Source organism: Leiobunum rupestre, chromosome 7 (genome assembly GCF_980474605.1).
Source record: "Leiobunum rupestre chromosome 7, qqLeiRupe1.1.hap1, whole genome shotgun sequence".
Lineage (NCBI taxonomy): Eukaryota > Metazoa > Arthropoda > Arachnida > Opiliones > Sclerosomatidae > Leiobunum > Leiobunum rupestre.
In genome coordinates this window covers 27,521,265-27,539,401 of record NC_143390.1, presented here as the reverse complement: position 1 = coordinate 27,539,401, position 18,137 = coordinate 27,521,265, and the positions used below count along the sequence as shown (strand labels likewise).

At 36.9% G+C, this 18,137-nt stretch overlaps 2 protein-coding genes across 7 annotated transcripts in view; both read left to right on the top strand.

The window, feature by feature from the left end:
- Positions 1-8,058: 8,058 nt before the first annotated feature.
- LOC149935494 (microtubule-associated protein 1 light chain 3 gamma-like) lies at positions 8,059-10,732 on the top strand. The gene is made up of 4 exons (XM_090152880.1): positions 8,059-8,552; positions 8,617-8,672; positions 10,327-10,433; positions 10,495-10,732. The coding sequence occupies exons 1-4, from the start codon at positions 8,477-8,479 to the stop codon at positions 10,652-10,654; spliced, it is 399 nt and encodes a 132-aa protein (XP_090009006.1). The 5' UTR covers positions 8,059-8,476; the 3' UTR covers positions 10,655-10,732.
- A 356-nt stretch (positions 10,733-11,088) lies between these two features.
- Positions 11,089-18,137, top strand: part of Wdr62 (WD repeat domain 62) — a 47,580-nt gene continuing 40,531 nt past the window's right edge. For all 6 annotated transcript variants that reach the window (XM_090152876.1, XM_090152873.1, XM_090152874.1 and 3 more), the window contains exons 1-2: positions 11,089-11,409; positions 11,857-11,937. In XM_090152876.1, the coding sequence (XP_090009002.1) occupies positions 11,863-11,937 (75 nt within the window). In that variant the 5' untranslated portion in view covers positions 11,089-11,409; positions 11,857-11,862. The remainder of the gene's footprint in view (positions 11,410-11,856; positions 11,938-18,137) is intronic.

Sequence of the window (18,137 nt, the reverse complement as noted above, 5' to 3'; positions counted from 1 at the left end):
ATTTATTATTTACACCCAAAAACTATATTATCAACTATTTATCTATTGTTTAATATTAATTTTGTTATTTTAGTTGATTAGTTAAGGAGCGGGTCATAATTAATCCACGCTGCTTTTGCGCGAATCCATTTTATTTTATTTCACTATTGATTTTAAAACTGTAAACACTATTTTAGGCACTAGCGAAGAGTGTACTCTATTCGAGAAATTTAGATAAAACCCTAACAACTTGAACTAAAACTTAAACTGATTGTTTAATGCAAAGTTTGGTAAACGCATGATAAAAACAACTGCAAACTTTAAGGACCTTATCGTCGCGAATTATCTAAAATATCTTATAGCTGGGTCAAAATGTACTTCATAGAGCTACTAAAAGCTGGATTTTTTAGCCAATCGTCTCTCAGTTGGCGCCGCCTTCTCTAGAAAAAACGTATCAACCTATAGCTCTTTCGGCCATGTCCGACTAAAAATTAATCAAAATGCCAAACTCTCCGGGACTTACTGCCATTCTTTGAAGTATCTGACTATGTATCTCGGTATTTTCGTGGAAAGCAAAGGGTTAAGACGCGTTTCATCTATCACTCAAAGTCAGCGACGCTTTCGGGTTGGGTAAAAGATTATGTACGTTCGGACGAGGACGCAAAACGGTGGGTGGTTGGTTGGCAGGCCTTTTTACGAATATTGAAATATTTTGACGGAGATCACAGATCTTTCCCATACACACTCTTAATCCTGAAAGAGACGCTAGATTGAGGGCGAACTCTGCCTTCGCCGAAATGTCAGCCATGGACCGTCGCGTCGGTTCGTTCTGGCAGCCGAAGTGTCTGGTCCCTGCACGCCTCATTACCGCGCCAAATCCCGGGCTATCATTTTAAAACAGAGACGAATAATAGAAAAAAATGCACTTTCGAAACACAACGAAGGGGACTCCCCGCCATTAAGGCTCTTTCAATTTTGGACACGACGCTTTCAGGAAGTTGCGAGCGCTGGGATGCCACTCGCGTTACCTGCGTCAGCGTGGAGAACGAAGTAAGGAGTCGTATCATTTTGGAGCACCATCGCGATCCCGAGAAAGGAGACATATCACTATGTATTTGTACCCCGCTGCTCCGCCTAAGCACTCCAGCGGCCTACGAGAATAAGCAGACCGGTACAGAGAAAGGAGACAGACAAAGATGGCGGTAAAGAACCGGGTCGTTTTTTGTCGTGATAGAGCGTCATCGGGAGATTCTGCGGATTTGGCGTCATAACGGTGTCAGCCACATTATCTCAATAGGTCGATTAAAAAAAATTGTGGAAGAAAATTCCCTTCGCCTGATCTTGCTGACATATATCATAATACATGTTATATAGTTAGCTGTTAATACCAGATGGCGATAGTGATCCACTCTAGAAAGAAGTTTCTAGAATGCGCGAGTCACCGATGCCAGAAACGGCAGTATGAGAGTTGCATATTGTCGCGTAATTAATAAGTTTAACAATTTAAGTCTATAATATTGTTTCATAAGTTTGTCACTTTGAGGAATATTTTACTGAGAGCTAGTAGCGGATTGACGTCATCACAAGAAGAAAATCTCCCCCTAGCGAGGCGCTGCAGTCAAAGGCTACGTGTGACGCGTTAGCGAGCGGACGCAAAACGGCGACGAAGCCCGTAATGCAGTCTGTCTTGTGAATAGTTCTCAGTAAAACTTTTGCATGTGGAGAACAGGAAGTGTCACACTTATATAACAATATTATACACACAATGGTTTAACCAAAGAATCGGGAGTTATTATTATAACCTATAGACTAATTATATAGGCAACTATATCATAAGTAACATAATAACTATAAGGAAGACAATTAGCAAAAATATTTTGCCGAACTGATTTTTAGAGCTATTGCGCAATCATGATTACATTCAGTACAGAGCCACCTCGTGTCTAAATATAACTAAGCCGAAATTTACGCCTACCATATTTAACACAATTAAGTGTTTCTCTGTGTAACATTTCCATAAATAAAATTTCAATGAGGCCTTGTTTCACACGGAACTTACAAGTGGACTGAAAAAAGGTTCTTTAAGAAAATTAGCATTAAAACAATTGTCATACTTATTTCATTATAATACTTATGACTTTACTAAAGACATCATAGACTATACAATAAATTTATCGTTTTGGTTTTCCACTTTCCAAATTTAAGGACTACGTTAAAAATATAAATAAATTTCAACCCACTAACTTTCTTAAGCTATTTTTACCATACGACTCCTTAGCATTTCTCCATGCCTGCCATTGGTCATTTTTTTATATTTCGGTATCCGCAATTTTTGAAGGACGCCATATCGAAATCTGTTTTGTGTGATTTTGGGGGATTGCGATATAATAGCCTTTGGCCGAATTCGCGCGCTTAACGATAGAAATTACGACTTAATAACGTAATTTTACAACGATGTTGACCTTCTACCCGCTGAAAAAGTGAAAATTCACGGTTTTGTCTGCAAAGGAATATTTCTATTCTTACAAGCACCTCCTCGCTTGAATTTTCTTCTTTAGAATATAAAGCCACGCGTTTTCTTCTCAATAATACGAATTTATCTATTGATCCAAATCTTTTTCCTCCTTTTGACGTACAAAACAAACTTGGGTAGCTTATGCGTAAGAAAAACGAATGCAATGAGAATAAAGTTGATTTTTATTCACCTTGGAGGTTCATTGAAAAGAAAATGATTGGGAAATAATTTTCGTCAGACAAAGGAATATATTTCGCTTGCAGGCAGACGTTTTTCTCCAACGTAGCGACCACGCTTGAAGTGTGTTTTATTTAAATAAAATGACAATCTTAGCCGCCTTCAAGAAAAATTCGCTTTAAAATCATTATCGCTCCTTTTTCTAAAACTCGTCGAACGAGAAAATAGATTTCCGCGTCGTTCAGAAAATTTCGCCACCTTTGGCACAGTGACGTAGGGGGCACTGAATCAAATCCCTCCTTTTTGATTGGTTCTAAACGCAAAATTTTCGCGTTTATATTACTTAGTCGAAACGTAATTAAATTTAAGTTTTAAAACGATAAAAATTGAGACTGAAGATTTGGAATTTTAGAAATAATAATAATAAATTCATTTTGCGCGTGAAAATGTTAGGGTATAAAAGCTGTGAAATAAGCTTACTACACATCAAAGCGAGGGGTCGGACACTTGCCATTATTTTGTACGGGATTTCGGGATTTGGTAGAGATTTGGCGATTTTATCATTACTTTTTGAAGTGATTTTGGGATTTCAATGTTAATTTACCATAGAGAGAGTTGAAAGATTTTGCGATTTTAGACAAAGTGTACGGGATTTTGGTAAATGTCCGACCCCTCGCCCCACAGGAATCCATACCTCTACTTGGAATGCTTATCGCGGCAGATTTTCGTCTCGATGTGGCTGACGGTTTATTTGACGTCACTATGTTAACTTAACAAACATCTATACGTGAGAGGGGAACGCGCGTAGAGGGGATTTTTTATCTCGTAGGTGGGGCCAAAGCCGTCAGAGTGATCTTACCATACGCGATACGGCAGGATAAGCATTCAAAGTTGAGGTATGAATTCCTGCACCTCATAATTTAGAGGGATTAGAGAGGTTAAGCAGATCGCTATAGAAGTTTGAACGACAACGTCGAGAGTCACAGTCACGTGATTGTTCTCCGTGGTATTTTTTTAGCGTCTATACTTCGGAGTCAGAACCTTTAATAATTTGAAAACGACGTCATATTTCTGTCGAGCTAATGTGACACCTAGGAGCAACAAACACAAGGAGAACCCAGCTAGCCTTTAAACACGCTAACGCACTGTTGTGTACAGTAGCGTAGCCAGGATTTTGTTTCGGGGGGGGGGGGGCACACCATTGAAAAAAAAGTAAAAAAATAAAAATATTTGTACGTACGACCATACGTTTCGGGGGGGGGGGGAATGTGGCCCCTGTGCCCCCCCCCGGCTATGCCACTGGTTGTGTACAACTTTCATTGGACGAACCTTTACGCTGAACGTTTTCCGGGCGGGGGGGAGACAATTTCCGTAATTTCCCCTTCCGACGGCAGCAGGCGCTAAAGCGTCTAACCAATGAAAAATGTACACGAGAAAATGCACGACTTTTGACGGGTTGCGTTCTCCTTGTGTGGGGTGCTGTGTTTGTTGCTCCTAGGTGGCACGTAGTATAATATTTATCGAAATATAATTATGGTAGGCGGTTCCTTTTCTAGCAACGTGCGTTTTAGCAATTGTAAATACTGGTTTAAATTGAAATGCTCCTAAGTTTTGTCTATTATAGGCGAAATTGGACTACGAACACATATAAGGTAAAGCAGGGTACACGAAAACAAATATTTGTCTTTAAACAATGCTAACAGCATACAATTACATAAGGCGCGTTTTAGTATTGGTGCAACACTTTTTTTATTTACATCAAGTACCCGGGCTTAAAAATTATTTCTACATGTAAAATGTGTTAAACTTCTATCGTAACTGTACATGTTCTATTTAGCAGTCAAAGTGAAAGCACTCTTAACTGATTTAAAAAGGAAATAAATTCCTGGACGTCTAGAAGACTCTAGATACTCCCGACGTTGTCGTTCAAACTTCTAGAGCGTCTTGCTTAATCGCTCTATTTTACCGCGCTAGCTCTGGAAGTAGTATTTGAAAATTCCCAGAATATGATTGCCCTGATCTTATGCATTTAAAAATATGAAATCCTCATTAACTTAAATGCATTTAAAAATTACCAAAATGAAAAAATATGAAATCCTCATTAACTTAAATGCATTTAAAAATTACCAAAATGAAAAAATATGAAATCCTCATTAACTTAAATGCATTTAAAAATTACCAAAATGTAAAAATATAAAATCCTCATAGACCTCATTAACTTAAATGCATTTAAAAATTACCAAAATGCAAAAATAAGAAATCCTCATTAACTTAAATACATTTAAAAATTACCAAAATGCAAAAATATGAAATCCTCATTAACTCAAATGCATTTAAAAATTACCAAAATGTAAAAATATAAAATCCTCATAGACCTCATTAACTTAAATGCATTTAAAAATTACCAAAATATAAAAATAAGAAATCCTCATTAACTTAAATGCATTTAAAAATTACCAAAATGCAAAAATATGAAATCCTCATTAACTTAAATACATTTAAAAATTACCAAAATGCAAAAATATGAAATCCTCATTAACTTAAATACATTTAAAAATTACCAAAATGCAAAAATATGAAATTCTCATTAACTTTAATGCATTTAAAAATTACCAAAATATAAAAATAAGAAATCCTCATTAACTCAAATGCATTTAAAAATTACCAAAATGTAAAAATATGAAATCCTCATTAATTCAAATGCATTTATAAATACCCAAAATGTAAAAATATGAAATCCTCATTAACTTAAATGCATTTAAAAATTAAAAAAATGTTAAAATATGAGCTTCTCATACTCAAATGCATTTAAAAATTACCAAAATGTAAAAATATGAAATCAACCGTTGCGGCTCCCCTGCTCAGAAAATAGTTTAGTAATAATTATTATAACCATCGGTACTTGTGTTGTGTCAATTTCAACCGACATTTCTACAGATCACGCGTATCCTTGGGAAGCGGCTACTCTTGGCTGGCGTCGAATCGCGCGTGTTTCGTGTAGAAAGACCATTACCGTGAAAATTTGAGGGAGTTTTCCCTAACTACAATGTAGGCATTCGGTGAGAAACTCGAAACGCGTCAGTTCATAAATTTTAATACAGTTTAGTGTCGGATAAACAATACCCAACCCAGAGTTAGAGAAAACGGCCAAAATCTGGTTACGAATGTTCCTTTAATCTAGGAGCAACAAACACAAGGAGAACGCAGCTAGCCTTTAAACACGCTAAGGCAGTGTTGTGTACAAATTTCATTGGACGAACCTTTACGCTGAACGTTTTATGGGCGGGGGGGGGGGGGGGAGACAATTCCCTGATTTTCCCCGTAGATATAGGAAACGTATATAAAGGTCTAGATAAAATATTTCAAAGGGAGTGAATACGGAGGTAACAGCTAGCAGAAACGCGTAATTTCTGCAGGCTATCCTTATAAGGCGCTATCTATCGGTAAGAAAGCTCGTGCTATCATCGCGAGAGCCATTGTCTCCTGCTTAAAAATTATACTAAAGACTACGGCCTGCGGAAAGGTCAAGCACTTAGTACTAAAATGCTAATAGAGCTCGCGTCTTGGTCACGTGCCTTCCTCGATGTCTGCTAGGTGTCAATTCCGTATTATATGTTAGGCTTAGACGCCCCGAAATTTATCTAGACCTTTATATACATTTCTTATATCTATGATTTTCCCCTTCCGACGGCAGCAGGCGCTAAAGCGTCTAACCAATGAAAAATGTACGCGAAAGAATCCACGACTTTTGACGGGTTGCGTTCTCCTTGTGTGGGGTGCTGTGTTTGTTGCTCCTAGCTTTAATCATCCGATATTCTGGTATCACGACATTGGTAAGGCGATGCCCGCATTTAGGCGATGAAAATTAAGTTTAGCGTACAACAACCTCGATTCTGCGGGTGAAGTTAAAACAAGTTGGCAAGCCAAAATATACCTCTCCTCGGAAGAGTTTTTAATTTTCAGTGAAGCGTAACTGTATCCGTGGTTCTGCGGTAGAACGCTCACCTATCGTGCAAGAGGGCTCGGGTTCGAATCCCGGCCGATTAAAAAATTATACTACACCCAATGACAAAAAGAGGGTGCTTTTGGAAAAACCTTTTCCCTGATTCTAAGAAACTGGGTACGCAGTGATTACCCTTTGCCCCGAAAATGCGAACGCAGGCCTGACAGATAAACCCACCCACAGACAGACAGACAGACACGGTGGTTGTCAAAGTCCCCTCGGAGAGGTAAAAAAGCGACGCAATTATACCGCGAGTTCCATAACTTTTTAAAAAGCACCCGAAATTCGCGTAGGACTAATCATGGGCGGCTGGAATGGTGCTGCAAAAGTCGCTCGTACCTCCCGTTTATCCGTGGGTATTTTGCTTCGAGAATTTATACTGATCCCGGCTCGTGGTTATTATATTATTTTACACCCCGTCGATTCCGGCGAATAAAAGACCAAAATATATAAAAAAGCCCACGGACTGACCGTCAAAACTTTATCCGTTAATCAATCTTATTTCAATAAAAAACTATTTCCCGAACTTTTCTCGCCAATTTTCTTATCATTGAATCTACGAAATTAAATACGCGTCATGTAATTTTTAAATTGATTTTTAGCTTTGGATTTTAATTAATCTATAGATAATTAGTTTAATAATGTATCTTTTACGAGGAAGGATATATATGGGATGTAAAAATGTAACACGCTCCAGTGGCTTAGCCAGAAATCCTTCAAAGGAGGGGTTTAAACTATGTAAAAACCTTAGGGTGGTCGAGAAGGGGGTTAAATTTTAATACAGCCAAAGCTACATCCAAGGGGAAGGGGGTTTGTTTGTTACGGGTTCTGCCTTGTAGAAGGCTACGTGTTACGGGAGTTTCGAAAATTCTCCGTTAACTTCGCCAAAGCGGCGCTGTTGTCGCAAAAGCCATTTGCTTATCAAGTTTTTTTCCAAGTGATATATCCAGATAAGAACTACTATTATTAATCCAAACTTTAGGGATATGCATTTTTTAGCATCCACATGTCCCCATATAATATCTAAAGAAAGGCATAATATACGGTATTTCCAATTTTTTAGCATCCACATGTCCCCATATAATATCTAAAGAAAGGCATAATATACGGTATTTCCAATTTTTCGTCCCAAAAATTATTTTGTAAAATTCGTGGTAGTACGAATGTGGGTGTTTCGAGCGAATAGCTGTAAAGGAGGTGGATACTTATCCCTAAGTTAAATATTATAGATTTCTGATACACGTTAAAATATATTTTTTACTACACATATTTAATTAATCTAGACGTAAATGAACCCGAGAAAAACAGATTCTGATGAAATTTTTTGGTATTATTGGACCTATTTTCTCCCCGCTATCGGTACTTCGCATCAAAGACACTCCAAGACAAAGAGAGAATAAAAAACAACGTGTCCGATTTCTGGAGAAGACGTGTTGTCACTCCAGTAATCGAGCGATTGAGTTTGGTTATCTCGGGGTCACATTTCGAGAGTATTGTTTTAAACGGCGGTTACAAAGCGATAGCAATAATTCTTGATTGTCGCGATTAGAACGAGCTGGTTCTGCTTCGCCATTTTGCGTCTATCGACGACTGGTTTTCGATTTCGCGTTTTCCCTAGACAGCCGCGAAATTAATAAGGTACAACGTCCAAGATTTGATTGAGAAAACAACCTTAGGAACGGAACAGCGTGACCGCGGTTATCGCTATTCTGAGGAATAAGACGCGCTTTCGGTTATAGTCGTCGAGTATTTAACCAGTTGACCGTCCAAATAACAATAGAAAGTTTGAAATCCGTCGGACGATGGCGACTGATCAGAATTTAAACGAGAATAGCAAGAATGGACAGCGATTGTCGTTCAAACAAAGGAAATCTTTAGGTATGGTTGTCAATCACCGAGGGAAGTAAAGTTTTCTTAAATTAATAATTGGATTCGTTTATAGCAAGCCGAAAACAAGAGGTACTTGGTATCATACGCAAATTTCCCAACAAAATTCCGGTTAGTGTGTGTTTCGTCAAGTTAACTAAATCATTTGATAATTTACAACAGAAGAGTACTTAATTAAGAGCGTTAATTAATCGAAGAGGCAATTTAAGAATTATATATATTCTTAGACTCTAAAATCCCTAGTTCTAATTAAGAGGTGGAATTATGCTTTAGTAACATCATGACAATATGACAATTTGCAAAAATTATCACCGAACTGATTTTCAGAGTAATTTTGCGCAATTACGGCTTAGGTAATCACAGAGCCCCCTAGTGTCTAAATATTCCCACGGTGAAAAATACCAAGGATGGTAATTACCTAGAAGTGTGAAATTTTCAGGATGTATACTATCGGGAAAGGTTATTTAAAAAATTACTTTTTTTTCTCAAAATTAACTACCAATAAAAAGAATTAGTTTAAAAAAACGTTCATTTTTAGCAGTCATACAAACATTACAATTTAGTTAGGTTTCTTTTGAAATAAGTTGTGAAAAGGCTTTGGCCACCTACTACCAACTTGTTATTTTTCATGACCTAATATCTCGGTGACAAATTTGACCTATTCCGACCAAACCAATTTCATTTAAGGTTTTAAAGTATGCTCTGCAACTTGTTAATTGGCAGTTTTGTCTACCACCTAGCGTTAAAAAACTAAAAATTCCAAAATTTCTAGGTAATTGAGCCCGAGGCGATAAAATTAAAACACCCTGTATATTACTCAGTCAGTTGCAAACACAAGTCCGGAGCTGGGCAAGAGTGTCGGTGTTAAATTTCATGCTTATTGTTATTGTTACCATAAGTAAATAATATTGTAACATAAGTGTGACACTTCCTATTCTTCACATGCAAACGTTTTACTGAGAGCTATTCACAAGATAGACTGCACTACGGGCTTCGTCTCCGTTTTGCGTCCGCTCGCTCCCGCGTCACACGTAGCCTTTGACTGCAGCGCCTCGCTAGGGGGAGATTTTTTAGTTGTGATGATTTCACTCCGTTACTAGCTCTCACAAGGAGAGTATCCGAGGTGTTTATTGCCGATTTTGTTCAAAGTCGGGCGTAATGTAGACCAATATGAAATTTTCCAAAAGGAGACGTTGCACTACCCATTCGATTTGCTATGGCAACCGAAAATGTTTTTGATCACTTAAAACAATAAAATCTCCATTTAAAAAAGCATGGGATTTTCTCGGTTTCACAGCTACAAAAATTTTGGGTAAAATAAGGAAAAAATCTTATTTTGGTTGTAAGTGGTCAAAAACATTTTCGGTTGCCATGGCAAATCGAATGGGTAGTGCAACGTCTCCTTTTGGGAAATTTCATATCTCATATAGGTCTACATTACGGCCGACTTTGAACTAAATCGGCTATAAACACCTCGGGTACCCTCCTTTGTCAGTACAACATTCCCTAAAGGGACAAACTTATGGAACAAAATTATAGACTTATGTTGTTACCAGTTTTTTAATTATAATTTCTTATGAGCCATTATTTGGATCAGGCTGATGCGCATAAATTTTCCTCTGAACCAGACTAGGCCTACATTTTTGAGACTTAACTGAGATAAGATCAGACCGCAATATCGCAAAAAAATCTGGAACAACTGATTGCGCTATTAATGACGTTATGTTGGAAATAATGGTTTATGAACCGAGATAATTTTATTTAGGTAATCGTCGAGAGATATCACAAAGAGGTTAACCTTCCTCTCCTAGACAAAATGAAATTCCTGGTTCCTCAGGAGTTAACCATGTCTCAGTTTTCAAGCATAATCAGGTATGTGGTAGGACCCATTCCAAGGAAAAAAATAATTACTGATGAAAATTGTTCTTTTTAGAAACCGCACAATGCTAACGAACTCTCAAGCATTTTACCTACTGACGAACAACAAAAGCATCAACAGTTTATCGAAAACGGTCGCGGAAGTCTACCAGGAGAACAAAGATGAAGATGGTTTTCTCTACATAACATACGCGTCCCAAGAAATGTTTGGATAAGAGGAGCCCTATTACTCCCGCCCAGTCTTTGACCGAACTGAATTTCGGCTGTGTGATATAATGTACAAAAATGCCTCCCAAGAAATACAGGATAAATTGTATATAGAACATTTGACTATTCAAACATATATTTTATTTTTTTTTTATTAATTGACTTGATACACGATAATTATCTACTAATTTGTTTAATATTAAACCTCGTGTTCGTTTTGTGTAGTACTTTTAAATAAAATTTTACTTATAGACGCTAATGTAGTTTCAAATTTACCGCCTTAATAAGTTTGCTGTTGCTATTATTTGCTGGTAGATGGCAAGTGTTTCTCTGAATTTAAAAAAGTTTGGAAAATAAACCGATAGATGGCGAGAGCTCATCAAAGAAAGCCTAGTTTTGGGAATATTTTGCCATCTAGGAAGATTATTTCAAACTAGCCGCCGGTTAATTAACAAGTAACTCGTCAAACGCGTAAACGCTTCGGGCCTTTCTAATTTTCAGTATTAACAAAATTAACTCAATATCAATGACTCATTTACATTTTATACGTAGATAAACTAAGGTTATAGCTTTTCAGAATGCCCAAAGTTTCAAAAATTTAGCCTGTTAGTCAGAAACTGGCTATGATGAAATTTATGACTAAGCCTTTGTTTCGTTTTCAAAATAATTTCCCATACGTTTGCGGTTTGTTGAATGTAATTACGTGTTTAAAAACGGCATGATTAAAAGCCAAGGGACTATCTTGTTTAAATAATATCTTGTGGTAAGTATCTAGTTTTCAGTTATTCGTAAATTTTGTAGAAAGCTCGTTTCATTTTCTTAAAATGATATTAACATATCAGAACAAAATGAGTCTACTCTTATCTGACTTGAAACGTTTCTTGTCAGGCATTTAGTTATCAGCACCTTGTAGGTAGGCTCAGATCTGTAATGATTTATTAGCTCTTGAATGAATACAGTAGGGTTGAAATCGCTTTGTACTATTGAGAACTTGGATTAATATCAGTTTAATTGTAAAATTTAGGGTCGTTAAGCGGCATATCTTTAGATACTTTTATCTTATCTGTTTATGAGCCATCAGACCCCTGACTTGGTTTATTGCAGTTTCTAATAAGCCTCTTACTTAACTCGCATAACAGCTACTCTACCTAGTTAATTTAGTATTTTGAGATTTTAAGCTTAAGAATTTGTCTTTGATCATTTCATGTAGGCCAAGATGGATCGACCAACTAAAGTCATCAGAGCGCCAGCTTTGAAAAGGGGCCGTGAAGTTATTTCCTTAAATGAGCGGGTGAGTTAATAGAAACATTTTTTCAATAAACATCAAAACCTTCAACCCTTATTATAACTCTTAAACTCTCTTTAAACAAAATTTTTGGGTAAGAGCCAAAGAAAACAAAAAGGACAGTTGAGTTGATAGTTTTAAAAATTCCATTTATGGACGTAGGCTCATCGCAATGATGGTTAAACCTGAAATATGACACTTAATTACAAATATTTGGGATGCATGATTAGAAATGAGAAATTTCACAAATTGTCATTTTTTTTTATTATCACCAGATGGCGATACTGCCTCTAAACATGTCAGCGGGTAGTTTTTTCCTCCAACCAAATAATGGCCTAATGGTTTGGTATTATTTCTTTAAAAAAAATATAATTGTAAAAATTAAAACTAATTTGTGTGATCAAGTTCTTCTGTACAATTATAAAATGTACGTTTCAGAAAATAATTTATTGTGCTATAACAGCCTTTACCAAACATTTCAGTTAAGTATGAGTTCAAGTATTTCACTAGATAAACTACCACTTCCATTTTAAAAATTAATATTGAAAACCCCCCACCAGAATTTTTAAATGAGATGAGAAATTCGTCTTAGGGCTGGCTTTAACATCCAAGTCCAGATGGAGAGTGTATGGGGAGATGAGTTCTTCCACCGTTTTCATTGTTCTGTTTAAAAGCGCCGATTTACTTGTCCAATTGTCTTTTGTTTCGTCCAAGGTCAATAAACATCCCCCCCCCCCCCCCCCGCGTGAAGCCATAGAGACGTTCCAAACACGCCATAAAATATTTAAAAGTCTAGGAGGAAGGTGGCGTTTGACTTATCTTAAATTGATCGTGTAAACAAAAACCCGAATTTTAATTACACGTTATTTGGAACAGGGTTGCCGCACGCCAGGGAATTGAAAAAGTTAGAATTTTAAGAATTTGGAAAAAGTCAGGAAATTTAGTTTTATCTTGACACTTATACTCTAGTTTATTATTTAGATCTTTGAAAGGTTTTTACGGTTGAAATAACTTTTGTACTGAAATATAAGTTGATAAAATTTATTAATTTCTGATAAATGTAAAAGTTAAAACTGTAATTTTGGCGCTTAAAAGCCAGGAAAAATAACTTAAAATGGTCAGGGAATTTGAATCTGGGAATATTGTGGCAACCCTATGGAACGTCAATTGTAGACAATTATAATGTCTTATTATTTTAGAAAGGCTCTATTGAAAGCTATATTTGCGAGACAAGCATCCGCGAACACTTTGATTTACTTTAAATTGATCCGTATAAGAAAAAAAAATTTAACTTCACAATTTTAAAATTGTTATTGAGAAGGTCAATTGTAGACAGTTATTATATTTTCTTGTTGTGGGTCTATTGAAAGCGATATTTGAATATCGTGACACGCACCTGGCTTCATAAATAAAATTATCGCCCCTAACTAACCTCAATAATTGCCATTCATACATAAACCTTTTTTTATCTAGTGGAACACGAGTTTGACCTTCGCGTGAACTCATTATATCATTTTTAAAGAAAACTCCTACTCTTTCTTTAGTTAGAACCGGGATCTGTTTCGGGTTTTTCTCGTTGAATTGATTAAATTAAGGTCGAAGTTTGAGACAAAACTTGGTTGTATGGGAAATGTATTGTCAACTGTGACTGTCCTTCCACCCCGGGGCCCCCGAGTTGAAGGTATAGACCTAAAAGAACATCTGCTCTTAGGATAATAAGTGTAGCTAGTATAAAGAGATTGGCATTCTAAAACGATTCCAGGTACGCATATTTAATAATTTAATACCGGTATTTTTTACTCAATATATTGTAATAATACGAGATGGGCTAACAGAGGTTAAGCAGAGCACTCTAGAAGTTCGAACCACAACGTCGGGAGTCACGTTAACATTTTAGACGTTTCAGTTTTCCCGTTTGTACTTCGGAGTCGGATATTTAACAACTTCAAAACGACGCCATATTCCTGTCGGGCTTACGTGACACGTCGTAATATATTTCTAGTGTTTAAATAAAAACAAGAATGTATTTATTTATACTCAGGGAGAATGAATATGTCGAGATTATTTTTAGCGTTTCTCCAATTCCACCCGTTGGGGCCCCCGGTATGCTCCTCCGCTTTAATAAAATCAAATAATACTGCAATCTCATTGGTTCTTAAAAATTACGTTTTTCGACGCGATTAACGCTGCTGCGAGGACGCAAAAATAAGACCGCCTCCTTTTTTCCTCCCCCCCCCCCCTTAGCGTGATGGGGTTAGGGCCTCAACGTGTCCGTCGATAGTCTCGACATATTAATTCTCCCTGAGTATAAATAAATACATTCTTGATAAAAATACTGATAATTATAATTTTGAAAGTCAACAAATCGAGGCAGAATTATGACAATATATTTTTTATGTAGCCGCGTACTTGTTAAAAAACGTAAATACTTGTTTGAATTGCAATACGCCTAGACGAGTTGGCGAAATAAATAAATAAATAAGCGGTACACACGGGTACACGAATAAACAAATAACTGTACTTCGACTACACCCATACCTAGTTAGTATTGTTCTAACGACATTTTTAATACTTCGTGTACCCAGGGTTAGCGAAAGGTGTGCGTATTTTAAAAATTCGATTGCAAACGTGCTTGATTGCAGGGTGACTACAGTTCTTATATTTCATATTTTTTCTTATAATTTAACGTCTTCTCTTTTTCTCCTATAATTTCATTACATTTCCAATAATACCCTATATTTTAACTCAAACGTCTGAAGAAATTAAAATAGTTGATATTTTACACTTAGAAGTCTTCATATTGTCCTAGTTTTTTAAGATGCTTATTTCCAACACTGTTTGCCGAAAGTTTACGACTATTTCTATCGGTTATCAACTTTATTTTGAAGGTTATACCCCCTTTACACAATTTTGACAACCGTTTTCTGTTATTGTATAATTAATTTTCTCCTATTTCTAATTTTCTTCCTTTTCCCCCAAATTTTCTACCTCTTTTCACCAATTTTCTTCCTTTTCCCCCCAATTTCCCTATGTTCCCCAAATTTCCTTCCTTTTTCCCCCTAATTTTCTTCCTATTTCCCCCCCCCCAATTTTCTGCCTCTTTTCCCCCCAATTTGCTTCCTTTTTCCCCCCCATTTTCTTTTTTCCCCCAATTTTCTTCCTATATATTTTCCTATATTTCACTGATAAATTTCCTATAATTCCTTTAAAGGAATTAAAAATATTCTGTGGTGACCCTGTGATTGCCAGTGCCGTATTTCCGCCTAGGCCAACCAGTGACCGTAAATACTGTATTCGAAGGGATAAATCTATAATATCAATCGTAATATGTATTGGAGAAATTCCTAGGTAGAAGATTTGGTTTTAAAATTACCAAAATTTCTGCCTGGCAGTTTACGGACGCAGCCTTAAATCGCAATGTTGCATAATTATCGCGTATTTAGTCGACGATTGTTAAGAGCTTTTATTAAGTAATATAACCAGTAGCGGCGCTAAGGTTTTTTCACAGGTGGGCTAATTATTTGGTGACCCCTAAGAATTTTGTGGCCCTTAGCGGGAACCTTGGATTGACCCTACTTCGCAAAAATGGTGAAATCGAAAAATTCCCAGATTTTCCAGGAAGCGAGAAGAGCAAGGTCGTTTTATTGTTGCGGCTGTGCACCACCTACTGACCTTGTATCCGACCTGGAGGGGACACGTGCATGCCTGGGATATTTCCTTAAATTCCCTTAAGCCCTTTTCTTTTCAACTTTCTCTCAATTTCCGCTCCCTACTATCGTTTTGAGTAAACGAATTGATTTTGAGAGATTTTTTCACAGAAAAACGTTTCTTGGCAATAAAACAAATAAAATTCTTAAATTAAAATATGTGGCCTCTTAATTATAAACATGTGGCCCTTTTAATATAAATATGTGGCCCCTCTCAGAAATGCAGGGGGGCTAAAGCCCACTTCAGCCCACCCTTAGCGACGCTACTGAATATAACCGTAGAGCTCAGACTTCTACGCTGAATCAGGGAAAATCAGGCACAGCCTAGTTCCAGGGACAAGAGTAAATGCCCAGACTCCTTATCTGTCTATGGGCCCAGGATCTCTAAGTCCGGCCCTGGTGATTGCGTAATGCGTTAGCCGTCGAACTGAAAGAGGTGCTCCCGACGTTGTTATTAAACCTTCTAGAGCGCTTTGCTTAACCTCTCTAGTCAGCCACGAATATTTTTATGATCCCAAAATGTAAAATTCCTCGAAATTCCTTATAAATACACATTTATAGTACGCTATTCTCGGCCGTAAAATGAGAATTCCTTGGATATTTTCCACGAAAGCGGACCTCTTATCCGAAAGTGTATAAAAGAAACCTGTTTCATTTCCTATTAAGCCATATGTACTCTTCGACTACCTCGCCACTAGGCAAACAACTGAACTTACGGGGGAACAAAATAGTTTTGGAAGCGACTTTAATGATAGGCCAGATAAGTAGCGGCATCATTTGACTAGTTAGGGCCGACCTCGGGGCTGATCAATGAACGGAGGGCCATTTCAATTAGGTTTCTTCGACGCTTTCAATGAAATTCTATTCATTCCAAACAATAACGCGCGGAGAGAAAACCAACGTTATCTCTTCTCCATTTCTTTTCTTCGTATTGTTCGCGACGCCCAGTTCCGCGTCTTTTCGAAAGAGGAAAAATAATCATTCGCGGGGAAGCTTAAACCCAAATTGAACTAAATGATCGATCAAAACATTCTTTGATTTAATTTCCCAAATAAACGATGAAAATACCAATATCAGGGTTCGTACACGACCTAGAAAAGTCAGGGAATTTGAAAATGTTTCCAAAAGGTCAGGGAATTTGAAAATGTTTCCAAAAGGTCAGGGAAAAGTCAGGGAATTTGAAAATGTTTCCAAAAGGTCAGGGTAAAGTCAGGGAATTTGAAAATGTTTCCAAAAGGTCTCGGAAAAGCGAGGGGCTAACCACTCTCTTACAATCTGTACACCGATTACAAATGAGTACAGCCTTTGGTAGTGCTAAATCTGTACTCATTTACGTAATCATTTTAGTGCAGTCAAAGGTACAGGCATGTACACCGATTACGGGGAGTGGTTAGCCCCTCGCGGAAAAGTCAGGGAATTTTAAAAATGTTTCCAAAAGGTTAGTGAAAAGTCAGGGAATTTGAAAATGATTCCAAAATGTTAGGGAAAAGTCAGGGAATTGGAAAATGACCCCAAAAAAATCAGGCAAATAAATTTTTGAAAGAAAATATTTTTCAAGATTTTTACCTCAAACCATTCATTTATTCAACAAAAATGGTCAGGGAAAACCTGGAAATGTCAGGGAATTTAATTCCGAATTTTTTTTGCGAAACCTGAATATTTCTATAGAAAAATAGTTCGATATTGAAGGGAATAAAATTAAAGTGTTTTGAAAGATGAGGCTAGTTATTGTAGATCCAGAAATTTCATTTCAAGTCTCTATTTTGCCCTCGTTAAATCTGCATTCCAGTCTCTTCTTTGAAGTAATTATCTTATACCAAGGCAGTGATGGGCACGGCTCCTCTCATTGTGAGCGCTTTGCTTATTATGAACTAAATTGAGCCAGCGTGGTTCTAGAAAATGATTCTTAGGTGGGCTCATACTTCAGGAAATAATAGGTAGTGGGGGAGGAAATCGTATGGAAATTTATATAAAATCATAAATTTTTGGGTGGGCACGGGCCCACTGGGCCACCCCCTAGAACCGCGCCTGAATTGAGCGGCAAAAGAGCGCGAAACGAAAATGAGAGGAGCACGAATTTCAGCGCTCAAAAAAGAGCGAAAAGAGAGGAGCGCCGATTTTACGAAAGTTCAGCAGTTCAAATCATGAAAAATCTTGGTATAAACAAACACGAAAACAATTATACTTTTATCAGTTTTAAGATAATTGAAATTTATTTCGTTTCAGTCTGCTAGCGCCATCTGGTAAGATTTCGGGTATTTAAAAGTCGTCCTTTATTGGCGTTACCCCTGTAAAAGGGTCTTTTTAGATTGCTACAGGTCAGAAAATTTAAAGAAATTTGTCAGGGAATTTAATTATATTTTGAAACATTTTAGAAGTTAATTTTACTCTAGTTCTGTGACAAATTCTGTGATTATTAATTATTTGAAAGTTCTGATAATTTTTATAAAGTTACAATATAACGCTTTGTTTTGTTAAAGCATATAACATTTATGCTAA

Excerpts from the sequence above, each read along its gene's own strand:
- LOC149935494 (XM_090152880.1), top strand. The coding sequence starts at position 8,477 with ATGGCGACTGATCAGAATTTAAACGAGAATAGCAAGAATGGACAGCGA. Across the intron at positions 8,673-10,326 it reads AATTTCCCAACAAAATTCCG|GTAATCGTCGAGAGATATCA; the intron begins GTTAGTGTGTGT and ends AATTTTATTTAG. Across the intron at positions 10,434-10,494 it reads CAGTTTTCAAGCATAATCAG|AAACCGCACAATGCTAACGA; the intron begins GTATGTGGTAGG and ends TGTTCTTTTTAG.